The sequence below is a fragment of the Anneissia japonica genome, unplaced genomic scaffold (genome assembly GCF_011630105.1).
Source record: "Anneissia japonica isolate Jap-2015-1 unplaced genomic scaffold, ASM1163010v1 scaffold4988_len2956909_cov206, whole genome shotgun sequence".
NCBI lineage: Eukaryota > Metazoa > Echinodermata > Crinoidea > Comatulida > Comatulidae > Anneissia > Anneissia japonica.
This window is the reverse complement of record NW_022696345.1, coordinates 2,367,587-2,384,913: the sequence shown is the minus strand read 5'-3', so window position 1 is coordinate 2,384,913 and position 17,327 is coordinate 2,367,587. Positions and strand designations below refer to the sequence as shown.

The window sequence follows — 17,327 nt, the reverse complement described above, 5'->3', positions numbered from 1 at the left end:
AGTCTACAGGCTTAGTATTCTAGTTATTAATGGTGATCATGTGACATGAATTTATAATGTAATAATGTTAACTCACGTTTTGTCTTCTAGAACTTTGTTCAGCTTACTTGCATTGACAATTTGTACGGAATCGTCCAAGTAAAACTCGTTTTTTAACTGTACTGCTCTTTCAAAATCTTCTTCAACAAGCCACTTGACTGAAGTCCTTGGATTTCGTACCACATGGTTTAAATGAACAGAACCAATCTTTCCCATACCACATATAGCTACTCCAACTTTGCGTGTGCTAGCCATTGATCACTGACTGGACACAGCCGTCTGCACAACGGTGGTAGGCCTACTAGTTTTGGAAAATTAGGTAGATGGAAACGATTTGTCCTACTGGGACAAAGAAAACAATTGGTCAAAGAAAACAATGAAAACAATGATAAGGTTATATAACATGTCATGGCGTTAAGCTCTATCGGTGAAAGTACACCCTCTGATTACCGCTTCACAGATAAATTCGAGTTAATTTACAAGGAGAGTATCAAGGATGCATAGCCCACCGGAAAAGGGTAACGTTTGAGCTTTGTCGGTGTTGGGTGCTGGTGTGATTACCAAAATCACCATAAAACTATGAATAACTAACTAATTCATATTCTGTAAACTGTTCTGCAAAAGGTTTACTCTTTCAGATGATAATATAACTTAAAGGCACACACAATGATTGGATAATTTTGACCTACATGCTTGTGACAAACAAAACAAAACGAACGAGCCGACAATTGTATTCAGACGACACGCCAATAATTAATCCAGTATAAATTAAAAACTAAAACATCAATCATTGTCTCAATGTTTGTTAAAGGAGTATTTTTTTGAGAAGTTATAAATAATCGAGTCAGTAGCAATATATGGAACTCTTTTCACTGGGGTCAATGAATTATAATGTTATACAAACAAAAAATCGCTACCCTCAACAGCGAACGAACCGACCATCGTATTTATACGATATGCAAATAATTAACCCATTTTTAAAATTAAATAGCAAAATATTTTTTTTCATAAATGGTATAAAAGCAACGGGTCATATTACAGCAAGATATGGAAATCCGTTGGGGGTCAATGAATTTTAATGTTTAATGTTTTAATTTTCTTTAGCCCATATTCATTATAATATATAATTAGTGCATTCCACATTTTTGGAGCCGCAACACGAAATGATCTCTAACCATATTTTTTCGAACGGCACCCAGGAATAAACAAAGTTGATGAACTCGTAGTTGATCTGAGTGCTCGGGAACAAGTGGATGAGCGTAGTCTGAGAAGATCTTGCATGTACGTGGCATGTTAAATAATAATAATCAAATTAATAACATAAAATATGTATAGGACTCACTCATATTCTAATTTAAAGAGCAACAATCTATATACCCTATATACGGATTTTAATTACATTTTGATATACATATTTAATTAGAATTTACTGGTCTTGCATATCATTTATTTGCAAAAATAACAGGAGCTACTTAAGGGTCTATATGGCAGGATTGCCTAATTGAAGAATGCTTGCCATCGAAGGGCTCTCGGTCTATCGGCGAGGATTAAAGAACTGCTAAAAAATAGTAAATTATTACAGTATTTATAATATGAAATTGGATATAAAGTAGTGAAATCATTTTAAAATTCGATTGCTAAAAAGATTAAATGGAATTAAACAATACAGGAGGCCGCTAACTGTATTATACAATATTATCTAAGAACTTAAATAGCAGAGGAATGAGCTGTTCCGCGTATTTGCATTAAAATCGATGGAACTTTCGCCCTCATGTGGTTGCAGTAAAATTTGAACATTTTACTAAGTGGAGAAACTACAGGAAACAAACGAACCCGAGGAGTTGGCGTCATAGGCTATGATATTTGAAATTGTTGTTTTGTAATGTAGAACGTGTTTGGTTATACTTTGACAAAATGGCTTCTAAATTCTCAATGTCGCAACTTTTTCTATCTTTGGCTCTGTACGCAGCTAGTGTAGGACGCCAACTAACGCTTAGCGAAATTTGATTGGCTAAATCTATGGCAGCCATCTTGGATGGTACACACACACAGTTCTGCGTATTTCGAACATCGAATCCCGGCATGGTACCTGTCTCTTATACACATCTAGATGTGTATAAGAGACAGTATATATATATATATGTAGATAAAATTTACTTCAAACGGATATTTCGGACACGCTTGTGTCCTTTCTTAGCGTTAACCATATGAATGTACAGAGCATATCAGATAATAACGAGAGGAAAGTAAGCAAAATAACATTATAAGATAGTAAGCACCTAGCAACAGTGAATTAATTAACCAATAAACTGTCGGTAACACTTGACAAAGTTGGCGGTTAAAAGTACATAAGTAGACAAGTATATAAGTATAAGTATCTAAGTATAAGTATATAAGTCTACAAGTATATAAGTATAGTGTATAGTATATGATTCAAGATCATCACGATGGCTCACCTTAGAGTTCCTATCTCTATATAGGAACTCTAGCTCACCTCAGTAAATGCTGCCCTCAACGAAAAGTAAAGCGATAGCCGGCTGCTGCTGGTTGTTGCCGTTTGTCGGTTGTGCCAGACAAAAGTACAACGTGGAAACCTTAAAATTTGTGACTATAATTCACAATATTAATCATTATCAGATACTCACAAAGAATAAGAGTTAACTTACACAAATGAACACTGATTTTCGATGTCATGTGTGGAAGTATGCTACGGTATTTTACACCGCTACAGAATGTACTTTAGATACAGTATTCTTAGATGAGTTGTGTTTCGCTTGAGAGGTCACAAGCAGGAAAATCCCCTAGTATGCTGTCCCTTTGTTAATTGAGTACAGTAATCTTGGTTGTGTTGCGTAAACTTTGACACGAGCTGTTTAGGACTTTGGTCTATTGCAATAAGATTTCACCCCATTTTGCCTAGAAGATCTAGCACATGAACCAAATTTTGTCAGAATAAAGTAGGTCTACTGCGAGTGTAAATTATAAAAACCTAAATCTTACATGATATCGGGTTGGGAATGTGATGTAAAGACCCTCCATCAAATTGGCCCGGGCCAAAAAATGTCCGGCGGACAGATTTTGGCGGCCAAAATCTGTCCGCCGGACTACTAAAATAGGTCCCCCGGAAATTAGTCCGGCCTGGCCACTTACTTCATTTGTTACTCGATCGTCTGCTGCTCCTAAGTTATGATTGTTTCTTCCGTGGAGTGGAGAAAATATGCTTCTCCCACACTTGCAAAGTCGTTTGCAGTGACAGAATGTTAATTTTATCAAACCACCAGATATTTTGAATTTCCTAGGCCTGCGATGCGTGCATCATTTTCGGCAGCCGTGGTTTAGGCCTAAAATGAAACACAAGACTGATTTATTAGTTTTAAATATTCCGTGTGTGGGGTTAGGTCGTGCAATCGATGTCTAATACATGAAATAAAGGGGTCAGCATTTTCGGAATTGAATGCATGTACTTCGTCCCGGCGTTAAGCACACGCAACCAATACAAAACAAGGTAAAAAATAAATTACACCGGACCAACAAGATTTAAGACCACATCGTTTAACTTCTTTTCGTACTTTTACACCAAATGGGTTCACTGGGCGCGAAGCTTTACTTAATTTTTACCAGTGATCACACATACAATAACGAATGAAAACATAATATAACGAATGAAAACATATTAGGCTATATAATAAGAGATAAGATAGGCTATTTATCTATCATTTGATTACAAAACATATGAATAAACGTTATAAAAAATACAAGTTACGTTAGACCAAAAAAAAAAAAAAAAAATTAGTTTATCACCCCTGCGCGCATGTCTTCTATAGTACTGAAAATTTTTTTTTAATTTTTATTTTATTTATTTATTTTTTTCATGTATGTTATTAAATAGTAAGTAGATATTGTTTGCATTATCTAAATCATGTTTTACTATATATCATTGCACCTAGCAAACAACCCAAGGGTGATATATTTGGCTTTAGCAAAGTAAAAAATAAAAAGAAAGCCTCCCTCGCTCATCACTTTTCTGCCCAGATAGGGTGATAAACTAATAATATTTTTTTATAGGGCCTTAATGCCGGACCGATTTTGGCTTATGTGGACTATATTTGGCAGGTAATTATAAAGCTAAAATCGGTCCGGCAGGACCGATTTTGGGCCCGGACAAAATTTTTCCTGACAGGCCTACACCCAGCCACTTTCCTATCTAAATGCACTGGCAAAACTTCATATGACAATGTAGAGAAAAATCAGCCATATATAGCACATGAAACAACTTTTCAACAAAGTAACCTATTATCGATGTAAAGCACAAAAGAAATGTGATGTAAAAAAGGTGATGTAAAACCCCTACAAATTACCACCTTCCTCCCTATTCCTACCTTCTAATGCATTGGGCAATCTTCTTTAAATTGAAATATTATGACAGTAGCCTCAGGAAACGAAATCTGATATGTTTACATTGGTAGTGGTGTTGCCAGCAGGTCAGGGGGCGCCAGGATAACCCGACGGTGGGCGAAGAACCCGACAATGACAATTTAGGGGTTCGGCTTATTTAATCGATTTTAGAGTGCCGTAATAATAATTGTAGAAAATACAAATACATTTTTTTCTCTCCCCGAAGAAATGTGATTGACCCTCTCAGTCCCCCGTGCTGGCGCCACCCCTGGTTGCCAGACCTCAAAGTTAAGAATACATTTTCCTCCTTAATGCTACCCTACCCCTCCGCCCAACCCTAATCCCCAGTCATGTCCCTGCTCGTTTATACAACAGCCAGAAAAAGAGGGGAAAAAAGATATTTTCAATTTCAATTTATTTATAAAACCTCCAGTATAGACAACCGAAACAATAAAATTACATTAAAAACAAATTACATACGGCAAAACAAACTGACATTACACTCACTAAGGAATTTTTTTCAACAAGAACAAGAGCGTTTCATTCCTTAAATTGAGTAATAAGCGTAAGTATTCCTTATTTTTTTTTACACTGACAAGTAAACTTTAGGGTACAGATATATTTTCTCTGTACTCCTTTGTGCATGCACTAATCCCCCACCCCAATGCCATGTCAATATCTTAATACTGGTTTTGAGAATACAAGAGGCTATACCTAGTCTAAAACAATGTTGCTACAGTACAGAATAAAAACCCTAATATATAATTTGCAATCAATATGGTTGGACTATGGCTAAATTGCTTTTAGTAATGCCTATGAAAATATTTACGACACCTGATGAGTTACATAATTTTATGAGGGCGCCATCCTAACATTTCGACCCGTAATCTAAATATATAATAATAATAATAATAATAATAATAATAATAATAATAATAATAATAATAATAAGAATAAGAATAATAAGAATAGTGTAGTTTTATATAGCGCACATATCCATCCAATGTAAGATGCTCAGGGCGCTTGAAATGTGGACTAGGAACTCGATCAATGACTTTCTTCGCCCCTAAGGGTCCCTTTGTGTCTGTGCTACCCGGTAACCCGGTACCAGCAACTCTCGTGTCGTCCACCAGAATCCGCTTCTAGAGTAAAGATCATTCCCCAGCTGACTGGAAAGCTAACTGTGCATTCTATTAATTTAACACAAGAAATGTATAAAAAAAAATCATATGCATTAGTAAGGACAAAAACAGCCACACGCTCCCATACCAAGGTCCTGGATTCTATTACTTTAAGAAAGGTCCTGGATTTGCGTTAGAGTACATTGTTTTCGACAAGTTTTATTGATTACAGTATACGATTAGATGGAATAAATATATTGAAGTTGGGAAGGGATTGGGGTGGGTTACAGGTACTGGTAGGGAAGGGTAGGCCTATTTGATGAAAGCATATATATGTGGGGGTAAGGTAACACCGCAACTTCTTTATTACAGTTTTTATTTTGTCGGCCTAGCAACATGGTTTTAGAGTAATTATCTACTTGCCTTCTCAAAGCCATTATTAGATATTGACATGACATTGGTGAAGAGAAAGAGGGGATTGGTGCACGGACAGAGGGAACTTTGGATAGACTTCTTTTCGAGGCTACTTTTACAAAGTAAAGAGGGGCTTCTTTTCAAAATGGATGCTGTAAATTTTGTGAATTTGTATTATAAAACAATAAATAAGGTCACTGTAACATCATACTGTATGGAGTGTATTTAACTGGCATTTAATTAACTAAACTACTGTTGTATAAACCAAGCTTGTTTTTAATATATTTTGTTTTTTTGAAATTCATGTACAGTTTATGCACTGTACTATCTCGAGAAAAAGCCTATGCTATGTTGAAAAGAAGCTCATGGGCTTCATTTCGAGATGGGCTTCTTTTCGATGCTATTAATTGCAAACCAAAGACGGGGGCTTCAATTCGAGATGGGCTTCATCTAGGTCTCTAGATTTCATCCATATTTATTATTAACAAAAAAATCGTACGTATGTTATTCAGTCCTGCTATCAGGACTTTGCCAAACCTTCTAACTTTAAATCGGTTTAATTAATTTTGTTAGGCCGTACTGTATGTTGTCCCGGGAGCGAATCCTCGTGGTCATAGCAGTGGCGTACCCAAGGGGGCACAAAAAGCTTGCGCCCCCAGTCGCTCCCCCATTCGCAAACTTCGAAGCAAAAAAATTAGGCTAGGCTTATTTATGCTCAAGAAAATGGGTTAATGCTTTCTCAACTTCCCTTTATTGACGTTCATCAAAACACCATATTATGTTTTCGTCCTTCATTTCACAGCAACTAATAATAATAATAATAATAATAATAATAATAATAATAATAATAATAATAATCAATATTTATAAAAATGGTCACTAAAATGGTCGCTGTCACACATAATAAAAAACACACACATAAATTATTCTAAAACTGTTGGTATGATTCGATGCCTCGAAAGGTCTAGCATAGTAATTTTCCTGGTGCATGCAGAATTGTTGATGTAAGCCTATTTAAAATAAAACTATCTATTGCTAAAAGAATCCGGTAATTTTAATTAAGGCAAGAAATCGTAATCGACAATAAAAGTTTCGTTTTGTTTATTATGGTATTATCTCACTTCTTAAATACTGCGTTCAAGACATATACTTTAACATATCTGTCACTGTTAACGTGTATTCGGGAATCTAATAAGAAGCAATATTTTTCAGTGGGCGTGGCCACCGAAAATAAATTCCACGCCCCCCTCATATTTTTTTTTTTTGGCCCCCCCCCCCCACCATTTTAATACTGCCAGATACGCCACTGAGTCATGGCATTCATCGCGTTTGTACTGTACTGTATACACCAGTCGTCTGGAAATTCCTCGTTGCACTTATCGCCTTTGTTAAGGTACACTATTTCATTTCATTTCATTCATTTCATTTATTTATTAGACACAAAGGTCCTGGGACTTCTAAAGAAGCAATAGCCTCTGTGACTCAATGAGTCAGAAGTCCCAGCAAAACACCAAAAACATCAAAAATATTTACAATATATTAAGTTAAAATTTGTAAAAAGTAACAAAAAAATATTAAAATTATATCTACATATCTACATCACTATACTGTATGTTAATTTTTCCCCCGGAATCCTCGTGGCATTCATCGCGTCTGCAAGTACACTATGTATGTCGTCCCGGGAAATTCTCGTGGTATTTATTGCGTTTGTAGGTTCACTGTACTGTCCAGACTTATGTTGTCCCCGGGAAACCCTCGTGTATTGCGTTTGTAGGTAGGGACACTGTACTGTACAGACGTATGTATGTTGTCCCCGGGAATCCTCGTGGCATTTATCGCGTTTGAAGGTAGGTACACTGTACTGCGTGTCGTCCCCAGGGAATCCTCGTTGCATTCATCACTTTGCAGGTACTCTCTGAATAGGCCTATGTAATTTTGTCTCGGGGAATCCTCGCTGCATTATCGAGTTTGAAGGTACACTGTACTGTACAGTATGTCGTCCCCGGGGAATCAACGTGGCATTCATCGCGTGTGTAGGTATATAATAATATGGGACACTGTACTATATATTATGTTGTCTTCGCGAATCGTCGTGGCATTCATCGCGTTTGTATGTACAGTGTACTGTATGTTATGTCGTCCCCGGGAAATCCTCGGCATTCATCGTGTTTGTAGGCTGTACTACATGTTCTGTAGTTTCTGGAGAATCTTCGTGGCATTCATCGCATTTGTAGGTACACTGTACTGCATGCCGTCTCCGGAGAATCCATTCAGTGTGAGCACCAATGATAATTCAACGAAAGTCCGAGACCTCATTTAGATTCGGATCCTTCTGGTGGTGATTTGGCAGTAACAATTCTGTACATGTGTGCCCTTGTGTCACATTGTACATGAGACAAACGGCTTCAAGACGTCTTCTGAAAGACGGTGCGCTTTTTTATACCTGTCTCTTATACACATCTAGATGTGTATAAGAGACAGCTACAGGCCCGAAAATAACATTTGAGGTGTTTTGGGCTATAATTTTGTTCTTTTTCTTCCTTGTTTTACCTCCCAAAAAAGGAGGAGGGGACCGGGGACCCTTCCCCAAAAAAAATCCGCCCCTGTTAGACAATTATCCCCTAAATCCGCCCCTGTTAGACATTTATTTATTTATTTATTTATTTATAGTGGAAGTGGTCTGGCTCAGCGGGAACGGTTTGGTTTCCCACTAAGGTCGGGATTTCAATCCCTCGCTACGGTGCATTTTACTGGTAGGGTTAAATACCGAAATGCGCAGATATAGCTGCTGCAACGTTATGGAATACTCCCCCAGGGAGCTTAAGTTTGTGCCATAGGCGTTTAATCCAAATGTATGTACCAAATGCGCATAGAGGGCTTAACATTAATATGGGCCATATAAGTCTACCAGTATTATTATTGATACTGTAGAATATATTTAGAAACTAAAAAGTGCTAATAGATAATGCGATAATTAAATAATTCTTACCAATGATACTCCAAACGAAAAGGCGAAGCCAAGCTAATGCTTTGAGGTTGACCATTAGTAGCAACTCGAGAGTGATAACAATTCCAGGTAAATACGGCATGCCAGGAACCTTGAGTAAGGACAGAATATACATATTTATATATTTATTTATTTATAGTGGAAGTGGTTTGGCGCAGCGGGAACGGTTTGGTTTCCCAACCGAGGTCGGGGTTCAATCCCTCGCTGTGCTTTATCTGCATTGCTTCTCTCCACCCAGGAGTATATGTAAGGAGGTTTGAGTGCAAAATGCGCAGAAATATTTCATGCAGCAAACTATGGGTTCCCCCCACAGGCATCGTTCCAATGACTGGGGTAATAATGTGGAAAAGCGCTCCGAGACTTGGTTGTGTAGAGCGCTACAGTATAAGAACCTACGGTACATATTATTATTATTATTATTATTATTATTATTATTATTATTATTATTATTCTTATTATTCTTATTATTATTATTATTATTATTATTATTATTATTATTATTATTATTATTACTATTATTATAATAATAATAATAATAATAATTATTATTATTATTAATATTATTATTATTATTATTATTATTATTATTATTATTATTATTATTATTATAGTTTAATATTCGTATTAACATGTATGCAAAATGTGTACACTTGGCCTATAAGTATTAAATAAATGATGATCATCACTACTACCGCCTTCGTCACCACCACATTTATTACTACTATCATCTACTTAATCTCCATTAATACCAACATAATCATCATCACGCTCACCACCACCATCATAGTAACCTACCTGTATAGGGATTTGATTGGATTCATTCAGTGTGAGCACCAATGATAATTCAACGAAAGTCCGAGACCTCATTTAGATTCGGATCCTTCTGGTGGTGATTTGGCAGTAACAATTCTGTACATGTGTGCCCTTGTGTCACATTGTACATGAGACAAACGGCTTCAAGACGTCTTCTGAAAGACGGTGCGCTTTTTTATACACTACTTGCATTTCAACCCTCCAGCTGAAAAACAAACGAGCAGCGGATGGAATTGAACCGGGTACCTAAGATTAACAGTGTATTTCCACGGCTCATCGCGCACACAGTGGCTGTACCTCCAGTTTAGCCAACAGAGCTATCTTTGCTGCTTCCGCCATTACTCCCACCTTTATCACCCCTAATATCAACATCACACATTAACCCACCACAATTCACCATTGTCAACACCAATATAACCACATTTACTGCTATCATCACCACCACCACCGTTGCAACAGACTACCACCACAACCGATTATTCATCACTACCACCACCGCCGCTGACTTTGCCACAATAAAGTACCGGTAAGTATTAACAATTTCATAAACTGGTATAAACAGATTAACAAAAGCAAAATTGGGTTTTAGCTTCTTTACCTTGAAATTCCTTTTGTTTGTTTCACCTTTAGCACGAGAAACGGATAGAAAACATATTAATCCAATCACGAAAACGATGCTTCCAACAGCGACCATACTCCAGAATAAGAGAGGATATTTCACCTTGGATGGTAGATTGATAAGTATTGCAGTGGCTGCAGTATTGAATATGATAAATAGCAGTAACCAAGTATTTATACTCGTTGTGTCTAGCATATATGTCCAGCTATTTACTACCTCAACTGGCTTATATCCCGGGTTTGAATCGACATCATCATCGTCTTCCTCCTTATTCTTCAACAAATCTGCTTCTGTTTCAGATTCTGTTCGTATTCTTAATCCTCCTCTATATGAAAGAGTTGTTCGCTTCAATGGAAGTGTTTCCTCCAACTGTTCCGTCGCTAAATCTAGTTTTTCATTTCTCAAAACAATAACTGAACACACTACTGCAATGTGAGCCACAAAAATACCTATAGAAAGCAGCTCAATAAGGACGTCAAAGCGAATAAAAATAGATAGAGCGGCTGGAATGATACCAAATAAACCAATAGTTACAACGGGCGTTCCAGTCCTCTGGCTAATTGTCGCTAAACATGAAAACAGTAAACCATGACGAGCCATCGATAAAGCAATCCGTGGCATTGTAAACAGGTGTGCTACAACTAATGCAGATATACCCGTTAAAACACATATTAGAAGAGCATAGGATATATAACTATTATTTAATGTCTCGAACGCTTCAAGAAAAGACCACGCAGGATCCACGTTGAAGTATGGTCGGAGGACAGTCAATGAAAGGCAAGAAATAACAGCCGTTACAGTGGTCACGGACATGCTAATGATTGTGGCGACTGGCACACTTTTAGCAGGATTCTCTGTTTCTTCAACGGCAATAGACAGTGCGTCAAAACCACTAAATGAATAAAAACAGAACCCGCTTCCTGACAAAACACCGAGCACACCATACGCAAAGAAACCATCAGGTTGAGTTAAATTATCTACAATGCCATTTTGAAAACCAACAACGGAGATTCCAACAACAACCAATATATTTACAATCACAAACACAACATTACAACGTAAGGTAGCCTTTGCTCCAATGGCAGTTAACATAGAGGCAAGTAATGACACGATTCCTGCTACAATGTCGGGATATGGAAGCAGGATGTTAGAATCCCAAGGCTCACCGTCTAAGAGATACTCTACAGTATAGTTCCCAATTTTAGCATCAACTAATTCATTAAGATATGCACTCCATGAAGATGCTGCGCAAGCTGCACCTATTAAACATTCAAGTATAAGATTCCAACCGACTAGAAATGCAGGAAATTCACCCAATGCCACGTACACGTAATAATATGCTGAGCCGGAAATCTGTAGAAGAGCAGCTAGCTCAGCGTAACACAGTGCCGAAAAAAATGCAATTGTTCCCGCTATTACGAAAGATAAAATAGCCGAAGGCCCAGCGTACGATCGAATAACCTCTCCAGTAACAATATATAAACCAGCACCTAACATGTTCCCGGTACCAAATATAACCAGATCAAGTGTAGTCAGACATCGCTTCAATCGTTGCGTTGCATGTACCGGTTTTAATCCCTTGCGTCGGAAGAACTTTTGGTAATATGCCATTCCTTTAAAAGCCATAAATGAAGTAACAGATATTTTAGTAAAACAATACAATTGTCTTATCCACTGCAATAATTCCAGAGAGTATAGGCCATTACTTAGTCAGCAAAACAAGACCAATTGTGGCCACTGTACGCACCTAGTCCTGATTTGTAATTCATGCCATAGTGACATTTCCAAGCGTTCGTGCTAAGATCTGAGAGTGGGAGTAAATTTGCACTTTTTGTTAACTTTTATCCTGTGGTTAACTCTTTTGAAACTCATTCAACCGAGTAGAACGTTAACAATACAAAGGAGCAGAAATATGACTGCACCCTGACAATACATAGCGATGAAGAAAAGACCACAAGAATGTTAGGAAAGCCCATCATTGTCTGGCAATCACTGGTTTTACAAAGGCACGGTATATTTCACTAGGCCTAAAACCGTGCGCTACCAAAACACGCCATTCACTGCCTATTTCATTCTTAAGTTAACTCTGTCCAGCATTCGATTTTTTACATACATTTTATTGTCAATTATTGTAAATGTTGATCGAATAAAAAATGAAATGATGAATGTATAAATCGTTAGGAATAAGTAGGCATATGTACTGAGCATGGAATTTTCACCAAAAAAAAATCAACGGTTATTCAATTGAAGAAACAGGTTATTGGGTATCAATTACCGTAAAAAGCAGAAAAACACTCTGAAGCTAATGTAGGCCTAACAAATGTTACAGTCTAATAATTTCTGAAAATTGCATAGGATTTTCTTTCTTTCTTGTGAATTTTGTTGAGCGGAGTTACAAAATACATCCATTGTTTTCATTAAATTTCGGATTTCGTTTACTGGCAATACTTTCACCATGTGTCCTAGTTTAATCAATAAGGCATCAGAATAATTAATATGCGCGTTCGTCTTGTCAATCTGTAATGAATTGTTGTAGTACCTATAAGCCGACGTCAAACTGCCATAACGATACGTAATCAATTTCTCGCAAATGCATCCCCAAAAGCATTGCACATGTGTGTTTCATGTATGTAGGCCTATTTACAGGTCGTGAATTTATTTTGCTCATTAATTATTATAGCAGGAGTGATGTTTTGCCCTACTTCTGACGTGTTATCGTAATGAGTGAATCGAATCCACGCCCTCCAGAAAACTAACCTAGTGTCATAACCACTATACCACCGAGCTTGCGTTTAGCGAATGTGATCCTCAAGTGGTACTGCAATGTTACTTTGATGGTGTTCTTGTGGTTGGTCTAGTGGCTATGTTATTTGCACAGTGTCGGTGGAGACCTTGGAAAGTCAAGTAGGCCTACGTATGTCAGGGATGCTGTTATTATTATTAATTTTAACCATTCTGCTAACAGAATATTTGGTGGTCATTGACGTAAATTGATTACCTTGACACTTAAGCAAACAAGACAGTAGAACGTATTGTTAATAGTGATTTAATAGTGATGTTTATGAAGTGTAGAGAAATAAATAAAAAAAATCTTGCTTTCTTATTCAATAAGGATTTTACGGTATATGAACTGTTATTTATTAATTGCAGTAACACAATTCATCAGTTTTTATTTTGACTTGATATATTTATGTATTTATTTATATGTATTTTTAAAAAATTTTGCATATTCATTGGCTTTCTAACTAAGGATCAGAGGTATGGCGATATGAAAGGTCATCTTTTCTTTAAATTTTTTTTTCTTTTTTGTTATGCTAAATGCACAGTGTTGATAAAGACCTTCGAACCGAGCATAGTGTTGTTGAACCTTTTGAATGCCAAAGACGTAGGGGTGATGTGTTGTACCTTGTACTGTTTGCACAGTGTTGTCAACAAAAGAGAATACCAAAGGTGTAGCCACCAGGATGCTGTTTTATGCACTCGGTTCTCTTTTTACGTTATGTTTCCTCCGTCTCAAAGGTTATTTGTTCTCGTCATATCAATTTCCATTATGACGCCGACGATATCAACCTTTATCTTCTTTTTAAGCCCTTTTGTGGACCCTCAACATTACATTCAAATCTGTAAATAAATTTGAAATTAAACCTGTAGCAAAACATTCTTAAATCAAATTCCTCCAAAACTGAATTTATTGATTGTTATTGCTGAATCATGTCTAAGCCACATTTTCTATTACTTGGGAGTTGCTGAATTTGGAAACTTAGAAATTAAACCATCATCTTCGGATTCTGAGAATAATCTAAATGTCATTATAGGCTACAGTTTAATTTGCCAGTCTGTTAACAACAAAATATAAACAGGTATCCGCGCAATTCAAGTAAAATCTGAGTATTTTTTATTTCTTTATTTTTTTATTTCATTTTAAAAGCCACAATTAAAAGCGAATAAAATTCGCCAATAGCAGGAGCGTTGACATGAAACATGATATACAAAACAATTATAAAAACATAAATAGACCTATATAGTATACGATATAGAAGATAATTAGTAAACTTAAAACTTCATGCTTAAAATGATTGAAAGAATAAGACATAGGCCTATATCAAGACTATTTTCTTGAACAAAAAACGAGTTACATAATTTACCGGTGATGACATAATTAATGTCGAAATATTGTATACTTGGAGTATGTATTATACTATCTTATCTGAGATTAATCAGTGGACCTTTCGTTAACTGGTACTTAATTTACAAAACAACCCACTTTAACTAGCATTTACCCTCCCGAAAGGAACATAAATGTAGGTTTCTTAATCTACGAGATGGCACATTGATAAAGAAACATGAAATGTTTCTTTATCAAATGCTGTACCATACGTACAGCATTACAAAGAAACTTAAGATCAAGAAAAGCTCTACGAGATAATAAGAAGGGATGCCAAACGATTGCAACAAATTAAAACGTCTGCTGCCTCGCGTATGCTCTATGCTGATGCCAGGCGCAATCAATTTCATTTATTCCATTTTGATTTGATTAACATATCAAAACATGAAAACATAAAGAAAATTACAATGTAAAAAGCATTAAAAACATTCAATACCACTCATGTACTAAAACAATGATACTTATTAAACGAACGACTTTTCTTTAATTTCGTGTTTCAGGGTGCGGACTTCATCAACCACCTTAACTTTCTAAAATTCACAACCTCATGTCCTCAACCGTCGTCTTCTCACTATCCCCTAAATCTGAAACAAAAGTCAATGAACCTTTGCCCTTTTCTGCTTCATCTCTTTAGAACGACCTATCTTTCAAAATCTCACCCACTCTTGAGTCATTAAAGCTGGAATTATATTTGCTAGCTTTCAACTACAGTCAATCATTTATCTTTTTACGTACTGTTCGAAATATTTTCTGAGCATCTTGATTATTTGGAAATTGGCGCATTAAAAGTGTAATTGTTATCACCATCATCATCATCATCATCATCATCATCATCATCATCATCATCATCATCATCATCATCATCATCATCATCATCATCATCATCATCATCATAACTATTATTGAGCTTATGATAAAGCCATAGCTTTTGATATAGCCGTAGACTTCGTCTGGTATGGTCTCGAATGTCTGCTTGCTTGTACATGAAATGAAAATATAGCAAATAATAGGATATAGCTTATGGTTTATGGTATAAATACACAACACGCAACCGACCGTACACTCACCTGTCTACACCCACGTACATCAAATTTATTAACGTTACCATTGATAATAAACAAATTATAAGTAATATTATAGAATTTTTGAATTTATTAAGTAAATGTGGCTTTCTTTGGATCTGATTAATTATGGTATAACTGGATACCGTTATATAGCTATGACGTCACGGACAATGACGATCAGCTACTCTGAATGATATAATCGACAAAGGCAAATTGCGATGGGATGTGGTACGCCTATTTATATATTTATTTATATACTTGACTTACGTGCTTACACTATGGTGCATATATACACGTTAATATTGATCAAAAGTTCATTATACGACGGAAACATGCAAAATTACTTCTCCGATTGAGCTACCTTATTATGGAATTTAGATCACATGTTTTTCTTCTCGGAGATATTCTGCTAAATACACTGATGCAATTGTGGTTAACTACGATACATGTTTCTTAATTTACTGAATGTGTTCACTAAAAGAATGCATAGATATATACTATTAAATTAATTTCTGAGTGAATATTCTTGACCTTTAACCTTGTTGCATAATACCTACACTGTCAGTTGTGTTATGCTGTCTCACGAAGTAGAGTGCATTTAGTATTAGTATCGATGAAATTAAGAATTATACAGCTTTGAAATTGTTATCTTAGATGTACACGACCGAGGAATTAAGACGTGGATATTGATGCGGAGAACTGAGGTTGAAAATCACGTATATTAGCAACAACTCCAACACTGGGTAAGCATATACACACTATTAACTAATAATATCGTTTCATTATTTGTTTTGCGCATTATATATTAAAATACATAAGGTAGAATAGAAACGATCGCAATGTAGTACGTGATTAAATATTCTAGTGAATAGTGTTACCATAGAGAAAATAGAACAGATGGTATTACTGCTACTGCTACTAATACTACTACTACAGTACTATTACTATTAATGTACTACTAAACAGATTTCTTAATGCAGATACAATAACGATGGGATACAGGTCGGTATTACAGTCTTTTATCGGGCGATTGCTAAGAGTAAAGACAGTCGATGTTTCAGGACAGAACGAAAACCAAGACGTCCCAGGCAAACTTTCCAGATGCCTGTCGACTCTGGATTTGGTTTCTTTGGGTGTCGGGAGTTGCATGGGTACTGGGATGTATGTTGTGTCTGGTTTAGTGGCGAGAGAAATGGCTGGACCTGGAGTTATCATCTCATTTATGATTGCAGCAATAGCATCTATTTTATCAGGTAATGTAAAATGGAAAATTATTATTTAATAAAATGTATATTCTGCACTGAGTAGGCCAAATATAATTCATCTATCCAGGTATAATAATTTTATTATACTATTTAATAACTCAAAACTTTAAAAATTAGAGTACACAGGCATTCTCACCGATGAGGTGATGAGGTTTAACAGAAGCCAAGAGCAAAGAGGGCGTGGTCGAGCTTCGATTAAAAGGTTTTAAAAGTGGTTCAGGAGGAGAAGCCCCGAAAATTTTGACAATTTAAGGATTTAAAATTCTTATTTAATCGATGTTAGAGTCTACTAAATATGTATAAAATACATATAATTTTTTTCTCCCCGACGAATTGTGCTTTTTTCCCCCTGGCGCAACCCCGAATTTGACCTCAGTAATTCGAGTCGTTGACCCTTCAATTTGTTTCTATTGGTCATTGTGAAC

At 36.2% G+C, this 17,327-nt stretch overlaps 2 protein-coding genes and 1 long non-coding RNA gene across 4 annotated transcripts in view; 2 read left to right on the top strand and 1 right to left on the bottom strand.

Moving 5' to 3' along the window:
* Nucleotides 1-5,649, top strand: part of LOC117101865 — a 13,258-nt gene extending 7,609 nt beyond the window's left edge. The window contains exon 2 of the long non-coding RNA XR_004444331.1: nucleotides 5,474-5,649. This is a non-coding gene — a long non-coding RNA (uncharacterized LOC117101865). The remainder of the gene's footprint in view (nucleotides 1-5,473) is intronic.
* Nucleotides 5,650-8,914: 3,265 nt separating this feature from the next.
* On the bottom strand, nucleotides 8,915-12,720 carry LOC117101903 (cationic amino acid transporter 4-like). Its single transcript, XM_033242019.1, has 2 exons — nucleotides 10,388-12,720; nucleotides 8,915-9,067 (listed from the first exon to the last, which is right to left on the bottom strand). Exons 1-2 carry the CDS (start codon nucleotides 12,032-12,034, stop codon nucleotides 8,915-8,917), a joined length of 1,800 nt encoding a protein of 599 aa, XP_033097910.1. The 5' UTR covers nucleotides 12,035-12,720.
* Nucleotides 12,721-16,240: 3,520 nt separating this feature from the next.
* Nucleotides 16,241-17,327, top strand: part of LOC117101860 (probable cationic amino acid transporter) — a 13,748-nt gene continuing 12,661 nt past the window's right edge. Inside the window, exons 1-2 of one of the 2 annotated variants that reach the window (XM_033241974.1) lie at nucleotides 16,241-16,380; nucleotides 16,618-16,890. In XM_033241974.1, the coding sequence (XP_033097865.1) occupies nucleotides 16,629-16,890 (262 nt within the window). In that variant the 5' untranslated portion in view covers nucleotides 16,241-16,380; nucleotides 16,618-16,628. Of the gene's footprint in view, nucleotides 16,381-16,603; nucleotides 16,891-17,327 lie in introns of both variants that reach the window. The other variant, XM_033241975.1, reaches the window with a different exon arrangement.